Raw genomic sequence first — 22,883 nt, forward strand, 5'->3', positions numbered from 1 at the left:
TATGCCAGGCATAAAATAGGCACTCACTAGGTATTTTCTAATAAGTGTAGAAAATTTTGTAGTTCCCTGAAGCACATTAGCATTTCAAAGGCTCTGATAAGTCCTGCACCAAAGGAACACCTTTCACGGAGCAACGCACAGATTTATTTGATCACTGAGCACGCCTGGAAAGATTGCTAGTGTTCTGAAGGAGCATGGCTCAGGAAACACAGCCGTGCCTGATCCCTGAATTATATGAGCATCATAAATTGACCTGAAATTCATTTTTTATTTTTTTTCCGTTTTTTAAAAAAATTTTTTGAACGTTTTTTTATTTTGTTTTTGAGACACAGAGAGAGAGAGAGAGACAGAGCAGGAGCGGGGGAGGGGCAAGAGAGAGAGGGAACACCAAATCCGAAGCAGGCTCCAGGCTCTGAGCAGTCAGCACAGAGCCCGACGCAGGGCTCGAACTCATGGACCGCGAGATCATGACCTGAGTGAAGTCGGACGCTTAGCCGACTGAGCCACCCAGGCGCCCCGACCTGAAGTTTAATTTAGGAGTCTGAAGTGATGCCTTCTATTCAAGGGCTTGGAAGTCTTTGTGAGGATTCTGTCACCCTCTCGCTATTACCTTATCTGGGCTTCTCAGGAGCAGGGGTGGAGGGTGGGGATGACAACAGTATATCCAGAGTCCGTGTGTCACAGTGGGCTGGGAAAGCAGAGAGGGAGCTCCAGGTTTGGGGATCAGTACAAGTGGGTCTGCGTCCCACTGACGGTTATGGAGGCAGTGCTGTGTGTATGCGAACACGTGTGCGAGGATGAATTCCTGTCTTGTGGAAGGGCTCGAATCCCACAACTCCTTGCCGCGTTCCTGAACCGCCCCCGCCCCCCCCCCATACCTGTCTCATCATCTGGCAAATGGGTTTCCTTGAGGAGGGATTGAGATCACATGCACCAGGCACTCAGCACGTGGTCCAGCACATTCCAGGGCATCTGTCGTTTCCCTGGGTCCCCTTTCTCCCCCAGCATGGGCCGGGGGAATCCCCTATCGGGCTCCTGCTCTCTGACCCCCCGACTTCCCTGCAGACCCTCTTCCAGAGCCCCGAGGAGGGCTGGCAGCTCTACACCTCGGCCCAGGCGCCCGACGGGAAATGCATCTGCACGGCTGTGATCCCCGCGCAGAGCACCTGCTCCCGCGATGGCCGGAGCCGGGAGCTGCGGCAGCTGATGGGGAAGGTAAGAGCAGACCGTGAAAAGCGCTCGGGTCCCACCCTGCCCTCGGCCCCCGTCCAGGTCAGCCGGGGCCAGATCCAGCCATCCAGATTGTTCAGAGCTGGTGGATAACCTGGCTGCCCTCCAGGTGGATATTTTCTTCTTTGGAGGCGAAGCTGAGCGTTGTGTGGGGAGGCAGCATCCGAGTCACCAGACTCGCCTGCTAAAAAGTGTCTTGTGTGTCCCTTGGGGAGGGGTCTCACCCTCCAACCCCAAGAGGTTTATGTAAGATTCCATCCCCTTGTGATTGGGGCTGATATAAAACAGTCCCCATTCAACCTCCCCCGCCCCCAGGATGCTCTGATGCCCTTTAGGGACTGACTGCTGTCCCTTGATAGTATCCAGCTGAACTGCTCACTAGTCAGCTCCGATGTCAGTGTTGAAAGGGACCAGCTACCTCTCGTCATCACCCTATAGACGAGGAAGCTGAGGGTTTCGTAGAGAACGGAAGAGACCCTGGTCAGCCCTGGAGTCTCCCGGCCACTAACCCTGCAGGATCCTGGCCCTGCCCGCGACACCGGAACTGCCCTCCCAGCCAGTTTGGGACATCCGTGTGGCATCCCCTGATTGTTGACGATGGCTCTAAAAACGTTCTGTGGCGTCGGGGTGGGCGTCAGGCCGTTAGGTTTCTGAGACCTTCCAAGTGTCATGTGAACAAGGGGTTCAGGATAGTGTGTGTTGTGACAAGCAGCCAGGATCATCTCTGAGTTCACCTTAGGCAGGGAGAAGTGGGAGCTGGGGGTCCTCACTCTGGGTTAGGAGAGGCTGGGGCAAGGGAAGCTGGAAAGTACTTGCTGAGCGTCTAGTTTAGGCCAGCACCGGGCCCCGCTGATTTAGCTGTGGACAAGCTAGACGCGGGGCCTGCCTGTGAGGACCCCACCTGAAGGAGGCAGAGGACTGGAGCTGGAGTCTGTGAGAGGAAAGGGGGCTGGTGGCCGCAGTGGGAGGACATGAAGAGGAGGCAGGTGAGGAGGGGGGACCAGCCCGCAGGGCCTGCAGGGGAGGGTGATCCCGTGTTCCTTTCGCAAAGCTCCCTCTGGCTGCCGTGTGAAGAACTGACTGCTGGGGGCCACAGTGCAAGCAGGGAGACCGGGAGGCAGGGAGGCAGGGGAGAGAGGTGGGAGCTGACAGATCGCCTGGGTGTGTCATTGGGAGGTTGCCGGTAAGAGCAGGGGAGGCGGTTGGCTGGGTGTTTGGCCTCTGGCTCCATCAGGCCCGGTCTGTGGCATCTCAGGGGGGCGGGGAGGGCAGGAGTCTGGCTCTCCCTAACCCTCCCAAGCTCCTAGGTCCAGAACGTCTCCCAGTCCATGGAGGTCCTTGAGCTGCGGACGTACCGTGACCTCCAGTACGTGCGCAGCATGGAGACCCTCATGCGAAGCCTGGACGCACGACTCCGGGCGGCCGATGGGTCCCTCTCGGCCAAGAGCTTCCAGGTGGGTCCTTCTGGGTCAGCTCAGGAGCCGAGGAAAGAATTGGGATCAGTGCCCATTACTTCTGAGAGTAGTCATGTCTGAGGAGGACCAAGGGTAGGCTGGGATCTAGGGTCTAGTAGGGACCAAATGTCAAGAGCCAGGGGTGCATCAAAGATAAGGGGTGAGGGGGCGCCTGGGTGGCTCATTTGGTTAAGTGTCCGACTCTCGGCTCAGGACATGATCTCGTTTTGTGAGTTCGAGCCCCGCATCGGGCTCTGTGCTGATGGCGTGGAGCCTTCTTGGGATTCTCTCTCTTTTCCTCTCTGTCGCTCCCCTGCTCATGCATGTGAGCTCTCTCTCTCTCTCTCAAAAAAAAAATAAATAAGGCGTGAAGCTATGGGTCAAAGGTTGGGGTCAGGCCTGGGTCAAAGGTCAGGGGCTAGGATCAGTGAGGGTTCCGTGTTGGCGGGCAGGAACTGAAGGACAGGATGTCGGAGCTGCTGCCCTTGAGCTCAGTCCTGGAGCAGTACAAGGCGGACACGCGGACCATCGTGCGCCTGCGGGAGGAAGTGCGGAATCTCTCCAGCAGCCTTGCTGCCATCCAGGAGGAGATGGGCGCCTACGGCTACGAGGACTTGCAGCGGCGGGTGATGGCCCTGGAGGCCAGGCTCCATGCCTGCGCCCAGAAGCTGGGTATGCCTTGACCCTTGACTTTGACCCCTGACTTGCACGCCCAACCCTAATGCCACCCGTGTGCCCAGAAGCTGGACACGGTTTTGACCTCCAACTTCTGAACTTTGACCTTTGACTTCCCTACCCAAGGCCCAAAATAGACCCAGAAACTGGAAATGGCCCTGACTCTTGACTTCCAGTCTCTTACCCTCAACCTGACTCCATCTTGGGACCAGATTTCTGGATCCTCCCTCAGCCCTGGTCCCAGCTCTTCCCGGTTTGATCGAACCGCACCGTCCTTGCCCTGCCTCTTCCCATTCTCCACCCTCATCGGCCCTGTTCCTGCCTCCCAGGCTGTGGGAAGCTGACTGGGGTCAGTAACCCTATCACCGTTCGGGCCATGGGATCCCGCTTCGGCTCCTGGATGACCGACACGATGGCCCCCAGTGCGGACAGCCGGGTGAGTGACTGTGCCCACCCCAGGGGTCAGAGCCTGGGGAGACAGCCTGTGACCATCCACAGGTGCCCAGCAATTCCACACCAATTCTTCTCTTGTAGCCTCAAGTGTCATAAGATCTCTGGGGCCCTTGACCCTCCCCTTGACGGTCTCGTAACCACCAGGTGACCAAGGGCCTTCCAGCCCTGAAAGTCGCCAAGTCTGTTGACCTTTGGACTTCTGGTGGCCCCCGTGGTCACGACTGCCCATCACCTCTGACCCATTAACCGGAACCATCCATTAACTGCCCTAGTGACTGATACTGGTCACGAGGTGGCCACTGAGTGTCCCGGATGAGAGGTGGTGAACAGCCAGTGCCTCACGATGATCACTGGCCTCCCAGGGATTATGAGGTCCAACCAAGGGGTTAGGAGGTTGGGATGGGGAATCACACTTGGATGTGCATCCCGCTGCCACTAATTCTTAGAGAGCCTTGGGCAGGTTCCTTAAGGTCTCTGAGCCTCGATTTCCTTATCTTCAAAATGGTCGTGATGCCGTTGGCATTAAGGGTTTTAAAGTGCTTATTAGCCCAGCAGTCTGCCCCAGGGAGGGCCATCTCATGGCTACAGGGGTTGCCCACCGGCAGTGAGCGCAACTGACCTCATCACCCGAGGGCTGTCTGGTAACCGCTCACCGTCCCGTCTCCGATGACCGGTGAATTCCTGGGCCCCGAGTGTCACCAGGGGCTGCAACTTCCCCTGATCCTTAGGTAGCAAACACCATCCACTCGGTGTCTGTCTTAAGACCGGTGGCGGGTCCCGACCGAACGATCCCGCTACTAGGGCTCTGAGGGGTCATGAAGGGTCACCGGACATCCCACGGCTGACTGATGGCCACTCGGCGACTGCTGATCCCTAATGACTGTGGGTGGTTCCCGTGTGGTTGCTGGGGCCTTCGGGTCCCTGGCGGTGGTCCCGCAGCGACCAGCGGCTCTCTCGTAGGTCTGGTACATGGATGGCTACTACAAGGGCCGGCGGGTCCTGGAGTTCCGCACTCTGGGAGACTTCATCAAAGGCCAGAACTTTATCCAGCACCTGCTGCCCCAGCCGTGGGCGGGCACGGGCCACGTGGTATACAACGGCTCCCTGTTCTACAACAAGTACCAGAGCAACGTGGTGGTCAAGTACCACTTCCGCTCGCGCTCCGTGCTGGTGCAGAGGAGCCTCCCGGGGGCCGGCTACAACAACACCTTCCCCTACTCCTGGGGCGGCTTCTCGGACATGGACTTCATGGTGGACGAGAGCGGGCTCTGGGCCGTCTACACCACCAACCAGAACGCGGGCAACATCGTGGTCAGCCGGCTGGACCCGCACACCCTCGAGGTCGTGCGGTCCTGGGACACCGGCTACCCCAAGCGCAGCGCTGGCGAGGCCTTCATGATCTGTGGCGTGCTCTACGTGACCAACTCCCACCTGGCCGGGGCCAAGGTCTACTTCGCCTACTTCACCAACACGTCCAGTTACGAGTACACGGACGTGCCCTTCCACAACCAGTACTCCCACATCTCCATGCTGGATTACAACCCCCGGGAGCGGGCCCTCTACACCTGGAACAACGGCCACCAGGTGCTCTACAACGTCACCCTCTTCCACGTCATCAGCACCGCCGGGGACCCCTAGGGGCCAGGGCGGCTCAGGCTGCCACACGAGGGCCGGGGCCCTTCTACCCCACCCGTGTCCCTTACTCTTTGTCTCCGTCCTGCCCTCGCTCTCCCCTGTCCCGTACGTTTTTTTCCTCTCCCTCCCGTTTGGCCGGGCTTTCGTTCTCTGCCTCCCCATTTCTCTTAGTGCATTCTGTCTGTGTCTTTTCTCCTTTGTTGGTCTCGAATTTTGATCCTTCACTCTTTCTGCCTTTTTATTAGTGTCCGTCTCTTTTCATTGATCTGACTCTCCGGTTCTTTCCCTGTCTGCCTCTCTGTCTCTCTCTTCCTTCTTCCCCTCCCTCCTTGTTTCCCACTCCTTCCCCACTCCCTCACTCCATGCCCCGCCTCCCTGCCCCCCACTAAGAGTTGAGTGCATGGATCCGTTTCTTTTTTTATTTACACTCGTTCTTTCCGGGTTGCTGGAATAAACGGGACCTTTGACATTTGATGCTTTCGTTGCTCTGTGTGTCCAGACGGGGCAGAGGAGGCCAGGTGGAGGGAGGCTCAGCCCGAGCCTGGAGACCCATCCCAGCTGGGCCCCCCTGTGTCCCATGCCACAAGCTGTCCCAAGCCCAGCCTCGGGGTGCGGCAGGACGGGGGCACGGCTGGGCGAGCCCTTTGGGAAGACGAGCGAAGAGACCCCCATCCAAAGTTGCTTTGTTCAAAAACAATTTGTTTCAAAGCAATTTGATTCAAACAACCGAGAATTCTATCACAAAGATGAAAACAGGCCTCAGATGAATATTCTCCATCACTGGTTTTGTATCACTGAGCCATCTGGCAACTTTTTAAGTGTGTGTGTGTGTGTGTGTGAGAGAGAGAGAGAGAGAGAGAGGGAGAGAGATTTTTTTTTTTTAACAATTTGGCTGCTTTTAAGAATTTGGGTATGAGAGAGTGGGACACAATAGTATTTTTCCTTTTCTCTTTTTGCTTTGTGATTTCAAAATCATTTTACATGAGTTGCACCTGTTCCTAGTTCACTGAAAAAAAGAAACAGCCTGAAGGCGCACTGGGTACCTTCAGCCGACACACCCACACCCTACATCTGGAGCCCATTTACCTGGAGGGGGCTGGGGTAGCGATGGGCCTAGAGCTCCTGGAGGGAAGGATGGGAAAAGCTAGGAAGTATGGGAGGCAGGAAGGGGCATGAGAGGGAGTTGAAGAGGTCGGAGAAGCAGAGGCCCATTCCTTAGGAGCCTTGGTAATGTGACTAAGGCGGGGGGGGTGCTGGGGGGGGGTGTTGGGGGGTGGCGTGCACAGAAGGGAAAGAACAGATGAGGGCTTTATTTTAGCCAGATCCCTGGTGGCCGAGGTGAAACAGACTGCAGGAGAGGGTAGAGTCACCTCTGGGGCGGGTGATAGGGGAACAAAGGTCGTGCTGACCACCACCCCACGTTCGCCCCACCACACGACCCCCACTGAAGCCAGGGAGGAATATTACGCAAAGAGCCCCCAAGGGCCTAGATCCCAGCCCACCGGGACCACGGAGGAGGCGAAACCGCTCTTCTGGGAGCTACCCCCCACCCCCATCTCTAATTAATGACCTCTGATTAAATCATCTCCGCTCCATGCTGCCATCTCCGGGAACTCGGGACACAGGGCCATGCTGCGAATGAAACCAATGAATAATAAATGGGACTGCCTAATGCACTCATTTAAAACCAATTTTTAAAGAAATCTTCAAGAAAAGCAATTAATTTCCATTTAAATTGACAAGTTTGACATTGAAAAAGAACTGATTCCCAGATAAGCCCATGGAGAGGCGCTTTGTACCTGCTTAAAAAAAAAAAAACAAAAAACAAAAACACAGGGCTGGGACACTTAGGTCCCCTGAGCCCCCGCCCCCATACATTGATTTGGAGGCAAATCCCCCAGATAGCTCACAGTGGGGGCGGGCAGAAGTTCATTGGTCTCTCCAACTCCCAAAGTAAGGTTGGGATTGAGGGCTGCTGAGTCTCTGTCCCAAACACACACAAACCTGGAACCGGGCACAGAGTACCGGGCGGGCCGTGGGTGTCCATCCCGTCGGTATGCCTGTCCTCCGAGTGATGCCCAGAGCGCCTGGCGCCCTAAGCGCCCTCTCCCCCCGTCACACACAGAGGCAGGCCCCAGCACTCCTGACGCTTGTTTGTAGCTTTTGTGCCGACCAAGGTAGGGCAGGAGAGGAATACCCCTCCTCCCCAGACCAGGCCAGGATCTGCGTGCCTTAGGCTGCTGCTGCCAACTCTGGCTTTCCCCCTCCGGACGTGTGCCTGGCCACCCTGGAGAAGCTTCGCAGCCCATCTCGTGGCAGAGCCCGCGTCACCCCGAGTTGAGGTGACCTACTCCGGCCCTGCCGCGTGGCCACAGAAGCCCGAGCTGGTGCCTGTGGCAGGAGAGTGGAAACCACCCCCGTCCCCAGGGCATTTGGGGCGGGGAAATGCCCGACTACAGGGCCAGGAGGGACGAATGCACCTTCGTAGTCCCCAGAAGGCCTGGGATTTACAGCCCCACCTCCAGGCAGGAGGCAGCGGGTGGGAATGTGCAGCAGGTGAGGGGAGCCACAGCCTGACACTGAGCCGACTCCGGGCACGTTTACTTAACAGCCATATTCTTTTGTTTGGACAAAGGGAGGAGGAGGTCCACGGAGGGGAGTGGTCACATCCAGTCAGGGGGACTCCCAGTGTCACCCAGGACACACACCTAGGGATAACTAGAGTCACATGGCCACACACACACACACACACACACACACACGCCCAAAGTGACAGAGAATGCCACAAAGACCATTTCCCTGCCAACCCCACCCAGGGAAACACAGCACACTCCCCAGCGGTGTCTCAACCCCCTCTCCACACCCTCCCCCCCGCCCCGCCCTCTTTCCTGCCCCTTCCCAGAGGCTCTGCTGTCTCAGTGGGGTGGGGGTGGGGGGGGGTGAGCCCTCCGGGACCCCACAGAATTGTTGGTGCAAACGAGGGACGGGCTGCTGCCTGCCTCGTGGCCCCCGCAGGCGATGTTAAGATTCTGCTTGGAGGTGCAGCCAGCCCGCCGGCTCCCCCCACAGCCTGCCAGAGCTGAGAGGAAACCCATTAAACCTTCCTAATGACACTCTGGCAGGCAGTGAGCAGAGAGCGATCGCTCCAGAAACCAGCCAGATGGGAGTTGGCCCAGGTGACTGTTTATGAGACACAGTCTCGGGGGCCTCCCTTGGGGTCAGTAGGGCTGGGCAGGCCTTTATTTTGCTCAGGTCCCCGAGCCCTGCTAGCCTGCCATCCCCCACCCCCCCGATCCGGAATGGTTCCCATTAACTGAGGGGGCAGAGTGGGTGAAACCCACAAACCCCCTGAATGAACTGGGCCCCCAGCCTAGGCCCTGGCACAGGGGCAGCTGTGAGGTGACGGAAACCAGGGGGGCCACACCCGCAGGCCACCAGGCAGGTGCGTCCACCTGATGTGCCACAGGGATCCCCTCTGCCCCCAAGACAGCCTTTTACCCAGGGTCCAGTCCAGGGACGCCCTCCTCCAGAGGGCCGGGCGGGATGCCCGCTCTCAGAGGTGCCTGGCAGTGGCCCTTCTCCCTTCCCGCCGGTTCCGTGTTGCTAAGGTAACAACATCTGAGGAGGAGGCAGGACCCAGGAACAACCTGCCAGAAGCATTTGTGGTAACAGGGAAGCAGGCATCAGGGTGCTGGATGTAATCTGTTCTATTTAGGAGCGGCCTGTGGAGGGTATGGGGGTGTGTGTGTGTGTGTGGAGGGCACCCGGCGCAGTGGGGGCGGGAGGCTTCAGTCTGGCTCTCCAAGGATCCCCTGCAGATCCCCAGCTCCACCTGGGTCTGCCGCATGCAGAGATGTGGGGCCAGTGCACTGCTCTTGCCTTCTAGAACATTCTTGAACACCCGAGTTCGAGGACCACTGGCGCTGACTGGTGTCTTCCCTGCTAGGAGCCCCCGGGGCCCAGGATGAAGAGGAGCTTCTCAGGGAGGAAATGCAGCTTGGACACTAGGGACGGCGGAACAGGACTGCCACTCCGACAGCTGCCCCCTCGCCTCAGTGGGGACGGAACGAGACACAAGACAGCAGAGCAGTGGTTCCAAGTTTAATGGAGGGCAAGGGGGGTGCTGCACTGATGCTCAGCGAGGCCCCAAGGCGGCTGGGCGGCCCGGGCCCCAAGTGGAGCATGTGCTTTTTGCAATTGAATAGAGGAACATAGCATAACCAGAAACAACCGGGGGCCTCCTGCCCCCATCCTGGACTTGGGTCGGGGGACGCAGGGGGCAGCTCAGCTGACTAGGCCTTCTCTTTGGGACGGGTCACCCCCACCCCTTCTGTCTGGGAGCCTCCCCATGCAGCCGCCCTTCTGAAGTCAATTCCTAAAGGGGAGAGGAGTCTGGCAGGGACAGCCCCAACTGGGGGCAGAGAGGGAGCCCCCAGTGGTGAAGAGCTCCCCCACCCCCGACCACTTTGGGAACAATAAATACTGTGACATTAGCAGGGAGGGGCACCTGGTGGCCAGCAGGGAGCAGCAGGGTCCGTGGGCCCAGCCACCCGTCTAGCCCCGCCCTACCCTGCAGGCCGGGCCTGGGCCACCCACACCCCTCACTCCGTGCGCAGGATGATGTGGATGCCGGAATCCGTGAACACGGGCCCGCTCATCTCCCCCGTCCGCAGTGCAAAGGAGGCGTCTTCAAATGGCTTCTGCATCTGACCTGGGGAAGCATGAGGGATGGGGCGTGGGGGTCAAGACACGGCCGCGGGCCACGACCGGGCAGGGCGGGCAGATGGGGCTCCCACCTGCGCAGAGCCTCCTGCTCATCCATCACGCAGTTTACGGCCCTGTCACTGTGGGGCGGCAGGGCCATTAAGAAGCCCCAGGAAGCCTGAGGACAGCATGAAGGATGGCAGGCAGAGGTGCTGCTGTGCACTTAGAGACCCATTTCAGTGATGAACTCACCTCCCTGGGCCCCCCGATCCCAGCCCCCGCCACATCATCTGTCCTGCCTGCCTCGGCTCACAGCCCCTTGCCGACACCGCCCCCCTCCCACCTCACCCCATCTCTGGCCGGGCCCTGATGCTCTGCAGACCCCAGTATGGAGGGGGAGAGGAGGAACAGGAGGGGATGGTGGCTGATCTCTCCTCTGTTCCTCCCGTTGCACTGCCTGAGCCAGACAGGCCTAAAGCCAGGGCTGCTACCCTCCCCTCACCCTCCTCCCTTCTCTCCTGCTGTCCCCACTCCTGAAAGTGGTGTTGGGAGGGGCATTCTAGGGGACAGGCCCTGGGGCGCTCAGGGGACTCAGCCTTATACCCCCAACAGGAGGAGAGTACCTACCTTACTGGGTCCCTGATGGGGACAACTGCACAGAGACACGCAGACCGACCCCCCCACCCCAGGACTGAAGGACACCAGGCAGGAGGCTCTGTGGCCCAGCCACCCCCAAGCAGGGCAACCACTGAAGCTTGAGGGATTGTGCTGCCACCTGGTGGAGCCTCAAGGCTTCTGCAGCAGGGACCGCCCCACCCAACCTCTACCTGGCTAGGGGACCCCCACTGATGGGACAGAAGCCCCCCCAGAGCTCGGCAGTGCCCATTCCTTGCGCACCTCTGCTGAAGGCACCCAGGTCTCCCCTGGCCTTGGCCGAGCTGCAGTCGCTGAACTGTGAGGCCAGAGATTCAAAGTCTTCCTCTCCTGACTTGATCTTCTGGATGTAGCCTGTAGACGTACACGAAACGGGGACACACAGGGAGACGGCGCATCAAAGGCAGGCCGGGACGAGGTGGAGGGCTCCAGATGGAGGGCGGCATGCAACCCCTGCCCTACCTTGCACACACGCACATGTGAACACTGGCCTCACACAAATCCACGAACGCCTCCCCACCCCCGACGTGTGTGCAGTCACACTGTCCAAGAAACGGTGCCTTCCACATGTGTGCACACCCTGGCCCCGCAGTGGCCTCGACAGCCATGCTGGGCTCGCCCCCATTCTTCCACCCCCGCTGTCACTTCCACCGCCTCCCCCCACAAATGGGACATGAACACAGCATGACCTCTTCCTACCCTGCACACATACATCGGGGAGGACAGCAGAAGGCTGGGCTGACATTGAAGAGAGATGCCGGGACCCAGGCTCCCCCTCCCACCCAGCCCAAGATCCCCCGGGGGCAGTGATGGGGAAACTTTCTAGAGACTTTTAGGAGAAAGGGAGGAGCCCGGGGGACCAGGCCAGCTCTGCCACAGGAGCCGGCTAACTCCTCAGCCCCTGGGCCTCAGTTGTCCAATGTATAGAAAGCGGGATGAAGGTCCAGGCTGCTCACTGGCGCATTGTGAAGAGACCACAAGGCAGCTTAGGTGAGACACGTGTTGTTCACGTCGACTATGGCCCCAGAGGTGGCTGACACAGTTCCCCCAGCTGCCCCTAAAGGACGTGTTGGTACCAGGCATTGGATTCACCCTCTATGGGGTGCGAACTGTCCCCACTGGGCGCCGATTCTCTCTGCGGGGAGAGGGAGGCCGGGGGCAGCACAGCGCACCTGGGTGACTCACGCGTGGGGCGCAGAGCGCGCGGGAGGACTGTGTGTGCACTGTGGGGAGGAGCCCCAGTCGCTCTGGAGTCCAGGCAGGAGCTCCTGCAGCCAGAAGCCATCCCTTCCTCCCCTAAATGCCTCCCTCCTGCTCCAACCAGCTGGCCTGGCACATGAGTGAGTGTTCCTGCTAGTCTTGTCCCTGCATCACCACCACCCCCCACCCCACCGCGGGTGCAGCCACTGGGCGGGGCCCCCAGGACATCCAGCCCCAGACCACCAGAATGGCCCTTCACCTTGAGCTGCTCCCACGTGGCTTCCCTGACAGCTACTCTCCTGGGGACATTCCACACACCCACCCAGCCCACACCGCAGGTGAGGATCACCCTGTCCTACCTGCCAGTGGGTTTCTGAACACCACCGTGACCCTCCCTCCACTGATCCTGTCTGAGCGCCAGAGACACTGCTGATTAATCTCTCTCTCGTGCACTGAAGCCCAGAGACCCAGGCAGGGCCATCTGCCTGACGCTGAGCTAGCGCAGACTTTGCGAGGACCACGACCAAAACACACAGCCACGACCACACACGTATCATTCCATCTTGCTGCACGTCAAGGCAGCAACCGATGTCCTGGAACCTGATCTGCCTGGCTGCTTCCACGGCTGTCCCCACCACCCTGCCTGTCCCGTGTTCCTGTCACTCTTGTCATGTCCTGACCATCCCTTTGCCTCTGAACCATTAGCCACTTTCCAGCAGGCCACAGCGACACACAGCACGGTGCCCGGCACGGAGACCTTGACAAATGTCACTTGCTGTCACAATTCTCCCTTCTGTGAGGGCTGTGCATCCCAGTGAGAACGCTACCCCTATTTCTGTCCGATCTGCCCATCCCTGGTCTCCCTCGCCCGCACGTCTCAGTCTGGTCCGGCCGTCAGTGTGGTACGCTGCCTGGTCAGAAAGGCTCGCCGATGTCACACAAGCCCCACCCCCTGTAGGCTGTGGTGGCCTCTGCCTGTACCGCCCTGGTGTGGTCGAACACGTCCCTGGGGCGGCTAGGGGGCCCCCCTGTGCCAGCTGCGTCCATCCGTGATCCAAGCTGAACCGGACATCACGAACACAGGCCTCCTTTTCCATTCCCTGGACTTCTGCTTATCGTTCCTTGCCTCACCTGGGCAGCCTCAAGATTCTGCCTCCTTTCCTTTCTGTGTGGACCCCAATACGCTGGCCGGAGAATCCTGAGCGCGGTGCTCCCCGCTGTACCTGCCTGCCTCCGGGAAGCATAACTGTCCGCACAGGCCCCGCACCTGCAGGGCCAGGCCCAGCCCCCCAGCCCAGGGCGAGCCCCTCCTTGCCACATCCTCCAGCAGCTGGGGCCGTGAGTCAGCAGGGCTCCCTGAGACTAGACGGCCTGGCCAAGGTACACATACACTGAAAGCAGCCTAAAAAGCTAATAAAAGCCAAGCTTTTACCCGCCACCATTCACAGCACCCAAATCTTTCCCTGGCCAGCCAACTCTCAGAAAACATTCTGCTTGGACAGGAGCCTTAAGTGACTTAAAAACAAAACAAAACAAAACAAAACAAAACAGGGGCGCCTGGGAGGCTCTGTCGGTTAAGTGTCCGACTTCAGCTCAGGTCATGATCTCATGGTCCGTGAGTTCGAGCCCCGCGTCGGGCTCTGTGCTGACAGCTCGGAGCCTGGTGCCTGCTTCGGATTCTGTGTCTCCCTCTCTGTCTCTGCTCCTCCCCTGCTCGTGCTCTGTCTTTCAACAATAAGTAAATGTTAAACAAAAAAATCAAAAACAAAACACTCCTTTCCAATCTCCCCTTTCTAGAAGTTGACCTTCAGGAGTCTGGCCCACAAGCCAAGATGCGAGGGAACCCTCAGAACCCTGTGCACCCCCTCAGCTCAGTATTACCCCATCCCCCATGACGCCCCTCCCAGTCCTGCCCTGCCCCAGCACCTCAAGGCCTTTGCTTAATGGTCTCCTCCTGTCTGCTGTCCTCTGGCCTCACTGAGGAGCCTTTCCTAAGACCCCCACTGCATGAGGAAGCCTCCGTGCATTTACCAATGTCCTGTCTGTGGTCTGTCAGTCACCTCATACTGAGAGGGCAGGGCTGGGTTGGCCTTGCTCACTGCTGGGTTCCCAGTTCCCAGCTCTGTGCACAGAACAGGTGCTAATGCTGAAGAAATTCATGAATAAATGAGACGGAAACAGGCCACGGGGAAGGAGGGAGAGGGATCCCCCTCAGCTCTTCAGGCAGAAATGCTGGAACCTCATGTCTTTTTTTGTGCATCTCAGATCCAAATGCTCAAGAGAGGGTGAAAAGGAAACCCTCCCCTGCCCGCCTGGCAATGCCCTGGCCTAACCTGCCCACATCAACACCCCTCACCAAGACAGCACCCATCCAAAGGGGCTCCAGTTGAGAGCGAGGCAGACCCAGGGGCAGCCTCTCAAGGACCTCCCAGTCTGGAGTGGGGAACTTCCACCTGCTTCAGGAAGGGCAGATCAGGAGCCCCGGAAACTGTGTGCACGACAGCAGGGCACCTGTCGCTGCTGACAGATCACGGGCTGGCCGGCTCAGTGCGTCTCCGAGGCTAAGGAGGGTAAACTCTGGACCCCAACTGTTGCATTCAGACCTCAGCTCTTCCCATCCTGAGCTCTATGACCCTCTGTGGGGGTGACTGCCTCTCGAAGCCTTACTTGCCTGGCCTGTAAAATGGGCTGATTATAGCAGCTCCCACCAGAAGGGCTACCAGGAGGGGTAGTTACTGCTGGAACAGTGGCTGGGGTGAAACAAGCCTGACAGTTACTACTTGTCAGTCCATATGTCAGGGACTGAATTGTGTCCCCCCAAATTCATATGTTGAAGCTTCAACCCCCAATGTGACTGTATTTGGAGATGGGCCTTCATGCAAGTAATTAAGGTTAAATGAAGTCACAGGGGAGGCCCCTGATCCCATAGGATTAGTATCCTTATAAGAAGAGACACCAGAGAGCTCCGTCTCTCTCTCCACATGTGCACACACCAAGGAAAGGCCACATGAGCACGCGGCGAGAAGGCAGTTGTCTCCAAGCCAGGAAGAGTCTTTGCCATAAACTGGATTGGTCAGAACCTTCATCTCAGGGGTGCCTGGGCGGCTCAGTCAGTTGAGTGTCTGATTTCAGCTCAGGTCATGATCTCACAGTTTGTGGGTTCAAGCCCCGCATTGGGCTCTGTGCTGACAGCTTAGAGCCCGGAGCCTGCTTCAAATTCTGTGTCTCCCTCTCTCTCTGCTAACGCTCTTTCTCAAAAATAAACAAACATTGGGGCACCTGGGTGGCTCAGTCGGTTGGGCGTCCGACTTCGGCTCAGGTCATGATCTCGCAGTCCGTGAGTTTGAGCCCCGCGTCGGGCTCTGTGCTGACAGCTCAGAGCCTGGAGCCTGTTTTGGATTCTGTGTCTCCCTCTCTCTCTGACCTTCCCCCGTTCATGCTCTCTGTCTCAAAAATGAATAAATGTTAAAAAAAATTTTTAACTAAAAAAAATAAACAAACATTAAAAAAAAAAAGAAAAAGAAAGAACCTTCGTCCCAGACTTCCAGCCCCAGAACTATGGCAAATAAATACCTAGTCTGTGGTATTCTGTTACAACACCCCGAGCTAATACACTATAATCATTTAGGTGAAAGTGAGTGAATAATGGGGTGGACTCTGACTCTAAAAAGGTTCAGGGACAAACTAGGGAAGGGGCCTGGACAGAGAAAAAGGTGACAGGATTAGGTCTGCTGTCCCAAAAGACCCAAGATCCAGGAGGAGCCCAGAGAGGCCAGAGATCCAGCCTGAAGCCAGCACCCACCTCACACCTAACTAATCCATTACCCACTCCTCCTGATTCTGCCTTCTCAACTCTCCAGAATCTGCTCCCCTTACCCCTCCCTGGCCCGTGAGGTCACACTGCTCGGAGCTGCAGGGCCCCCAGGCCATCCATGCAGGTACATGCAGCCAGCCCCTGCTAATACTCCTGAGTCACTGACCTTGTGTGGGGACACTAGGTCAAAGGTGCTCACTGACCCTCAGACCCCGGGTGTGAGTATGTTTGAGGGGACTGCTGCTCACACCGGGGCCTCCCTGGGACCCTCAGGGACGGGGAGCAGGTGGAGAGGGCTTCTCCACAGCCCGGCCTCCTTACACAAGGACACTGGCAATGACAGGCAGCTGGTCCTCAGATCCCTGACAGGGCCTGGCCGTAGCCCAGCAGCTGCAGTGGAGCCGACACTGGGAAAAGGTGCCTCAGCAGAAAATGCGGACACTGGTTTTATTGCGGGCAGCCCGTCCCCTCGGGGCAGTGGGGGAGCGCTGGATCTAAATGGGTACTGATGAGAGTCAACCCCAAATCCTGATCTCCTGATCACCTGGACCGAGCCCAGGACGCAGGGAACATCCACCTTCACGAAGAGAAAACCGGGCCCCGACACCCCAAACTTGCTGGCACGGCACACCCGAGCGTCTGGTTACGAAGCGCACCGCGGCCTGGGCCATCTCACTGCGCTCTCCTAACGACCCCCCGGGAGCCTGTCCCAGCCCTGCTCCAAGACGCCGAGTCAGCAGGCCAGGGTCACCGGAGGGTCTGCACGCTGAGCGCACCAGGCTCCCAAGCCCCTGCCTAGACCTCCGCGCCCGGCCACGCGTGCCCGAGTGATGGGGGTCGTGTGGGGACAGCAAGTGCCAGGCACTGAGCCCAGTGCTCTGCTGGGCAGTCAGCTGCCGGCCCCTGGATCTCAGGCCATCCTGTCTCCATTCTACAGATGATGCAGCTGAGGCTCAGAGAATAAAGACACTTGCTCAAGGCCTCACAGCTGGCACCAGGCTCCATCTCCGTGTGACTCCGGGACGGGCCACACTGCTTCTGACCTTACCCTACTCCCACCCAACTAATCCGTTACCCAGTCCTCCTGATTCTGCCTTCTCAACTCTCCAGAATCTGCTCCTCTCACCGCTCCCTGGCCCAGCAGGTCACACTGCTTGGAGCTGCAGGGCCCCCAGGCCATCCGCGCAGGTACGTGCAGCCAGCCCCTGCTAACACCCCCGAGTCTGCGCCAACTTAAGGTTAGGCCCCAGAGCCCGGCTACTTCCTGGGAGCACCTCCCAGTTACCCCTTCGCCAAGGCCTAAGCTGACCTCAGCACTCCGCGCCCCCCCACCCGCCCCCCCCCGCTCCCACCACAGTATCAGCCCACCAGGCACACACTCGTCCCTCCTGGAGATGGGGAGGCACCCTCACCTGCCCCTCCCAGGCAGTCCCCAGGGTGTGACAGCCTTCCTTCCAAGCTGCACTCAGATCTCCCGTGCCCACCTGCCTCAGCCTCCTGCCATCTCTCACCAGGATCGTCCCAAGGGTCTCCTTCTCTGGCCTGGGTGCTCTGCTGAACCTGGACCCTCTTGCAGTTGCCCCCAACAGCTCTTCCTCGGGCTCCTCAGATTTCAGGAGTCCCTCCCCGGACTGCGCCCCTTCCCGAGTCCCCTCCGCCAGTGGTGGCACCTCCTGTCACTCGATCTCCAAATGCCTATTACCTCCTGCCCACTCTCGTGGCTCCAAAAGCCTCAGGACAGGGACCATTTGAGCTGGGAGGACTCGAGAAGTCCCCTCGTGATTCTCTGGGCTTTCCCCACCTACCTCCTCTGCTTCCCCTGAGGTGGGCAGACCCCCCCTCGTCGCTCACTGCTAGACCCAACCAGCTGGGCTCCGGGCACCCCCGGCCTCCCCGGCCCTTCACCCTCCAGCCACACAGCTCTCTCCTGAAAGCAAAGCGTCACAGGCCCAGCCCCCAGGCACATGGAGCCGTGTGTTTCCTGCCGTCTCCAGAAAGGACCCAAACTCTTCAACTCATTCAGAGCCCTCCTCAACCTGGCTGGGACATGCCCTTGAAGGGTCTTTCCCCAGAGTCCTGGCTACAGCCTTGCCCTAGGCCTTTACTTCTGCCATTTCCTCTGCTAGGAATCCTTCTCGCTTCCCGCTGCTTCCTGAAACAATGCTATGAGCAGGGACTCTAGGCCAGGCTGTGTGTTGAACGCTGGGAATATGGTGGGAAGAAAGCCAGTCCCTGCCTTCACGGAGCTCAGTCCAGATTCTGTGCATGAACTCTGCTCCTCTCTATAATGCTGAGGTAGGAGGCTCACAGGGGCCATGCATGGATCGTGCTAGACACCGTGGGGGGGGGGGTGGTGCGTGGGTTTGGGTAAGTAATATCCTATAGGCCAAATACTGGGATGGGATAGTAAAACAGCCAATACTGACCAAGTGTGCACTTGGCCAGGCCTGGGCTAATAACAACCACCCTAATGACCGCCAGCAACTAGAGAACATTTCCTGGACACCAGGAACTGTTATTCAGGCTTTACTGCATTAGGTCAGAGTGCTTACAACTACCCTAGGAGATAGGTTCAATGGTCAAAATACTCATTTTACAAGTCAAAAGACAGGTTCAGAGATGTTAAGTAACTTTCTCAAAGTCACAGAGCCAGGGCTGGGGCAGAGCCAGATGGGAACCCGGGCTGTCTGGGTCTGGGTAAGGCACTGGTTATATGGGGTAAGAGCAGCCCAGGAGGGGTCTGGGGTCTGCGGTGGCAGAGCCTGGATGGATGATAAAACCACACGCGAGATCCAGACCGGCACCACCCAAAAGAACTTGCCATAAGGATAGAAATGTTTTCTATCTGCGCTAAGATGGCAGCCGCTGGCCACATGTGGCTACTGAACACCTGAAGTACAGCCAGTATGAGGAATAGACTCTAATATTAGTTTTAATTAATTTAAGTGAAAACAGCCTTGTGTGGGGAGTGGCGGCCATACCCAGCAGCTCTACACCAGGGTTTACAACTTATGGCCCCTAATGAGCTAAGTTCTGCTTTTGTAAATAAAGTTTTATTGGCACATACACAGCCGTTTGTTTACATATTATCTCAAGCTGCTATCAGTTACAAAGCAGAGCCGTATGCCTATAAAACCTAAACTATTTATTACCTGACCTTTTAAGAGAAAGTCTGTCTGCTCACTACTGCTTAGACCATGGAGGAACCGTGGAACAGAGACAGGAACAGCCTCTTCTCTCAGGGCAGAATTAATTAACCGAAGTCTGCTAGCAAGTTCTAAGCTGCTACCTTTCCAACCTCTCTCCTGACCCACCCACATATGTGCCCCAGAACCCTGATCGATGACATTACCAGCAACAATAACTCCCACTGGCCAAGGGCCCACCGTGCACCAAACACTCTCACCTCACTGAATCCTCACCATGGGCCTCAGAGGCAGGTGTGTGACGGTGCCCATTTTACAGAGGTGAAAACTGAGTCTCAAAGGAGGTTGCACAAGTACCCCAAGGTCACAGAGCTTATGGGGCATGGCTACCATCTGAACCTGGGTCTGCCAGCCCCCAAGGCTGGGCCCTCCCTTCCTAACCTGGCTCACCCTCCCAATGCCAGAGAGAAAGAAAAAGGAGAGACAGATGGGTGGGCGAGGCTCAGGTCGGGTACAGGCACTTCTGTGTCAGCCAACGCTGACGGCTGAATTAGCTGGGGTGATTTCCACAAGGCCAGCTCTGGCCCCCAAGGAGCGGAGACCCCTCCACAGCCCCCCCCAACCCGTTTCCAGCCCTGCTCACCATTAATCAGCTCCAGGGCCTCCTCCTTGGTCCTGGTGATCTTCTCCTGCCGCCAGGACGAGGGCCGCCGTGACTGGCTGTGCTTGACGAGCAGGTGTGAGCATCGGACCCTGGTGGGCTCGCCCTGTCCATTTTTGCCGCCGCTGCTGCTGTTGCCACTCGGCCGCTCCCACTGGCTGGCATTAGTGATGTGATTAAAGTAGTACACCCTGCCTGGAGGGGGGGGGGGGCGGGGAGGAGGAATTCAGCTGGGACCTGCTCACAGGACGCCACCCTGAGGCCAAGATAAGGGACTGGCCGATGGGATGCCTTCATGCAGCAAATCCACTGTGTCCTACACCACGTGCCACTGGCCCCTCAGGGAGCTAACATTCTAGGTGGGGGCAGAGAGGCACCAGACAAGCAAATAAGACAACATCACAACTTTAGTTATTGGTAACTTCAAGGAGGAAAATAACCCAGGGTGACAGAAGAGAGGAAGCCAGGGGGACACGGAGCGGATCAGAGCACGTACTCGGCAGCCAGACTGCCTGTCCAAATCTGGCTCTGTCACTCGCTGGATGAACTCCCCTCCCCGGGCCTCCACGTTCTCAACGCATAAAATGGAGACACCGGTACCCGCCTGTCGGGCTGTTCGAAGGGAATGAGTTCGCATCTGTAACATGCTCAGGATAGTGGCCGGTACACCTGAAGAGTGTGATAGCTATAACCTCCATTTTAGAGACGACAAAAACGAGGCCTCCCTTTCCCCATCTTTGGTAATGCTTCCTGAGTATAAACTCTGCTCCAGGAACACCGGGTTGGAGGCAGGAATTACACCCAGGGTGTCAAACACAAAAGCTCTCTTCTTAATCCGTACTTGGTGCACAGTGCTGCACAACTAGGGACCAGCACGGCTGGGGGCCAGACATTACCCAGGGCCTGAGGAGCATGAAGGAGTGAAGGCTGCAAAGAAGACTGAAGTAGGACCCAGTAGAGCCCAGGCACCATTCCGGGGGCTGACATTTTGCCTGGGCTGCGTGGACAACTTGCACCCTGCACCATGAAGAGCTGAATGTCACCCCTGAGGAAGACCATCAGGGAGGGAGGGGGCAGGCAGAAAAGGCAAGAGAGGGGGCCCAGAACTCGGCCGAGCATCAGATTCATCACGAGGTTGCAGCCACAGAGCGGGGCTGGAGCAGGCTGGGTGAGAGCGGAGCCACTGACCGACTCTAAAACCTTGGCAACGGCCGTTATCCCCCCGAACCTTGGTTTTCTCATCTGAAAAGAGGGAGTGAAGCGAAAGAATAAGGACATAACTTCATGGGGTTAATGTGGAGAACAGTGATGATACACGTGAAGCGGTCACCAGAGTGCCTGGCATTCAATTAACAGAAATAACTGTGACTGCAATTTTTATGGGTTATGGAGGCGGTGCAGTGAAATGCTGGGCCTGATCCTCAGGAGTTTGCGGTGACAAGGGCAGGGGGCTCTGCAGTCAGACTGACTGGGTTCTAATCTAGCCCCTGCCCCCCTGGAATGAATGACCTTGGGTGAGTTCCTTAAGTTCCCGACCTCAGTTTCCTCACCTGCAAAATGGGGATAGTAACTACCTACCTCCTACAATTGTGGTCATTCAGAGAGCGAGAGAGAGAACACACTTAAAACACCTGGCACAATGCTGGACGGTGAGATGAACGCGCCCTGTTATTGATATTATTATTGTGGATAAGCCTGAAATCGAGCTCCCAGCACAGGGACCATCCTGAGGCAGAACACCACCGAGAGGATATCGCAGACTCAGCATTAGGTGGGGATGGCAGGAATAGGCTGTGCACCCGAGGCCGAGCACCACCCTGGAGCCACGCCCTGAGCATGGGGTTGGGGTGTCCTTCCCCAGGAGTGTCCCCCGGGCCCAGCGGAGTGCACAGGCGTTCCCCGGGGACGTCAGGTGCATTAGGCCAAAAGGTGTCAGCCGGATGGGCAGGGCTAGGGCCATCACCCGGGGGACTGCTGCGGAATCACGGGCCCTTTACCCCCATGGCAGCGCGCAGGGTCTCTCCGGGCCCGCCCCTTGCCTCAGTTTGCTCCGGCATCCCCGCTCCAGAGGTTCGCAGCCCCCACGGGGCGGGCCCGGGCCGTTACCCTGGGAAGACGCGGAGAAGCCAAGACCCCACGGGAATCGGGCGGCGGCGCTGCGCCCGAGGGGCGAGCTCGAGCCCTGCTTCCGCGGGCCCGCGCGGCCCCGCCCCAGCCCCGACCCCCGCGGCACCTGAGCTGCGGCTCATGCGCTTCTCCCAGCCGGGCGGCAGCTTCTCTTCGTCCGCCATCTTCCCTCCTGCCGCAGCGCCCGCTCCGCCTCCGCCGCACCGCCTATGCCGCCCGCGCCCACCCACCGCCGCCGCCGATTGGCTTGGAGCTCCTCGCATCGGGGCCTGGCGACGATGCTCATTGGGCACCCCAACAGTCCGGAGAGGTGTTCTGGCCTCCTATTGGGTAGCACCAAGACTGGGCGAATCCTCCCCTCATTTTACCTGGGTCCCGCCCCCGTACGGCCTCACCCCGGTCCCGCCCCCTTCCTCACTCGGCCCCTAACTGGTAGAGAAGGGAAAGGAGCCCGTCCTTCTCAACGCCCTTTGGAGAGCTACAAAGAAGTCCCGACCCCATCTTTTGCGTCCTTCGCCACAGGCCCCATCCGATTGGTCCCTGCGTCAGTATCGCGCCTTCCGAAACCGTTCCCGCAACCCCCCATGCGGAAGTGCCTGGGTGGTTTGGGGGTGACGGCAGCCCACGAGGTATTTGAAAGAGTTGGTGCTGCCTTAGTTGTTGCCATAGCGACGTAGTCGCCTTGGTGATGAGCCGCGAAGAGCCCAGAAGCCTAAATTTGGCTCCTCCATCCTCCCTCTACCCACCTGCTTTCTCCAGATGTCCAAAGCTATCTTCCCACCTCTCTCTCTCTCTCTCTTTTTTTTTTTTGGGCAAGGCTAACCCTGTCCGATGCCACTGACCCAAACATCTTCTACTTCCTTTGGAACCTACTTTACTTAGGTCCTTGCCTCTCAGTCTGGCTCTTGCCTCTGTCCTGGGTGACTGGTGGGTGTTGGCATTACCACTTAGCTAGGGACACAAGAGGACCCGCCGATAGGAGGATGGTGAGCTCGGTTTGAATCCATTTAAAGTTGAGTGTGCACCTGTGGGACACTGAGGAGGTGCCTGAGGACGGGCTGGAGACAGATATGAGAGGCACAGACACCAACAGGGAAGAGTACGATGATAGTTCATCTGGAACTAGACCC

General features: G+C 58.1%; 2 protein-coding genes across 5 annotated transcripts in view; one reads left to right on the forward strand and one right to left on the reverse strand.

The window, feature by feature from the left end:
- Nucleotides 1-5,921, forward strand: part of OLFM2 (olfactomedin 2) — a 59,483-nt gene extending 53,562 nt beyond the window's left edge. For all 4 annotated transcript variants that reach the window (XM_027050230.2, XM_027050229.2, XM_053219928.1 and 1 more), the window contains 5 exons: nt 1,066-1,215; nt 2,538-2,684; nt 3,137-3,356; nt 3,689-3,795; nt 4,773-5,921. In XM_027050230.2, coding sequence (XP_026906031.1) covers nt 1,066-1,215; nt 2,538-2,684; nt 3,137-3,356; nt 3,689-3,795; nt 4,773-5,450 — 1,302 coding nt within the window. In that variant the 3' untranslated portion in view covers nt 5,451-5,921. The remainder of the gene's footprint in view (nt 1-1,065; nt 1,216-2,537; nt 2,685-3,136; nt 3,357-3,688; nt 3,796-4,772) is intronic.
- Nucleotides 5,922-9,535: 3,614 nt separating this feature from the next.
- PIN1 (peptidylprolyl cis/trans isomerase, NIMA-interacting 1) lies at nt 9,536-22,010 on the reverse strand. Its single transcript, XM_027050233.2, has 4 exons — nt 21,860-22,010; nt 19,609-19,821; nt 11,049-11,159; nt 9,536-10,158 (listed from the first exon to the last, which is right to left on the reverse strand). The coding sequence occupies exons 1-4, from the start codon at nt 21,915-21,917 to the stop codon at nt 10,049-10,051; spliced, it is 492 nt and encodes a 163-aa protein (XP_026906034.1). The 5' UTR covers nt 21,918-22,010; the 3' UTR covers nt 9,536-10,048.
- Nucleotides 22,011-22,883: the final 873 nt, after the last annotated feature.

Source organism: Acinonyx jubatus, chromosome A2 (genome assembly GCF_027475565.1).
Source record: "Acinonyx jubatus isolate Ajub_Pintada_27869175 chromosome A2, VMU_Ajub_asm_v1.0, whole genome shotgun sequence".
NCBI classification, from domain to species: Eukaryota; Metazoa; Chordata; class Mammalia; order Carnivora; family Felidae; genus Acinonyx; species Acinonyx jubatus.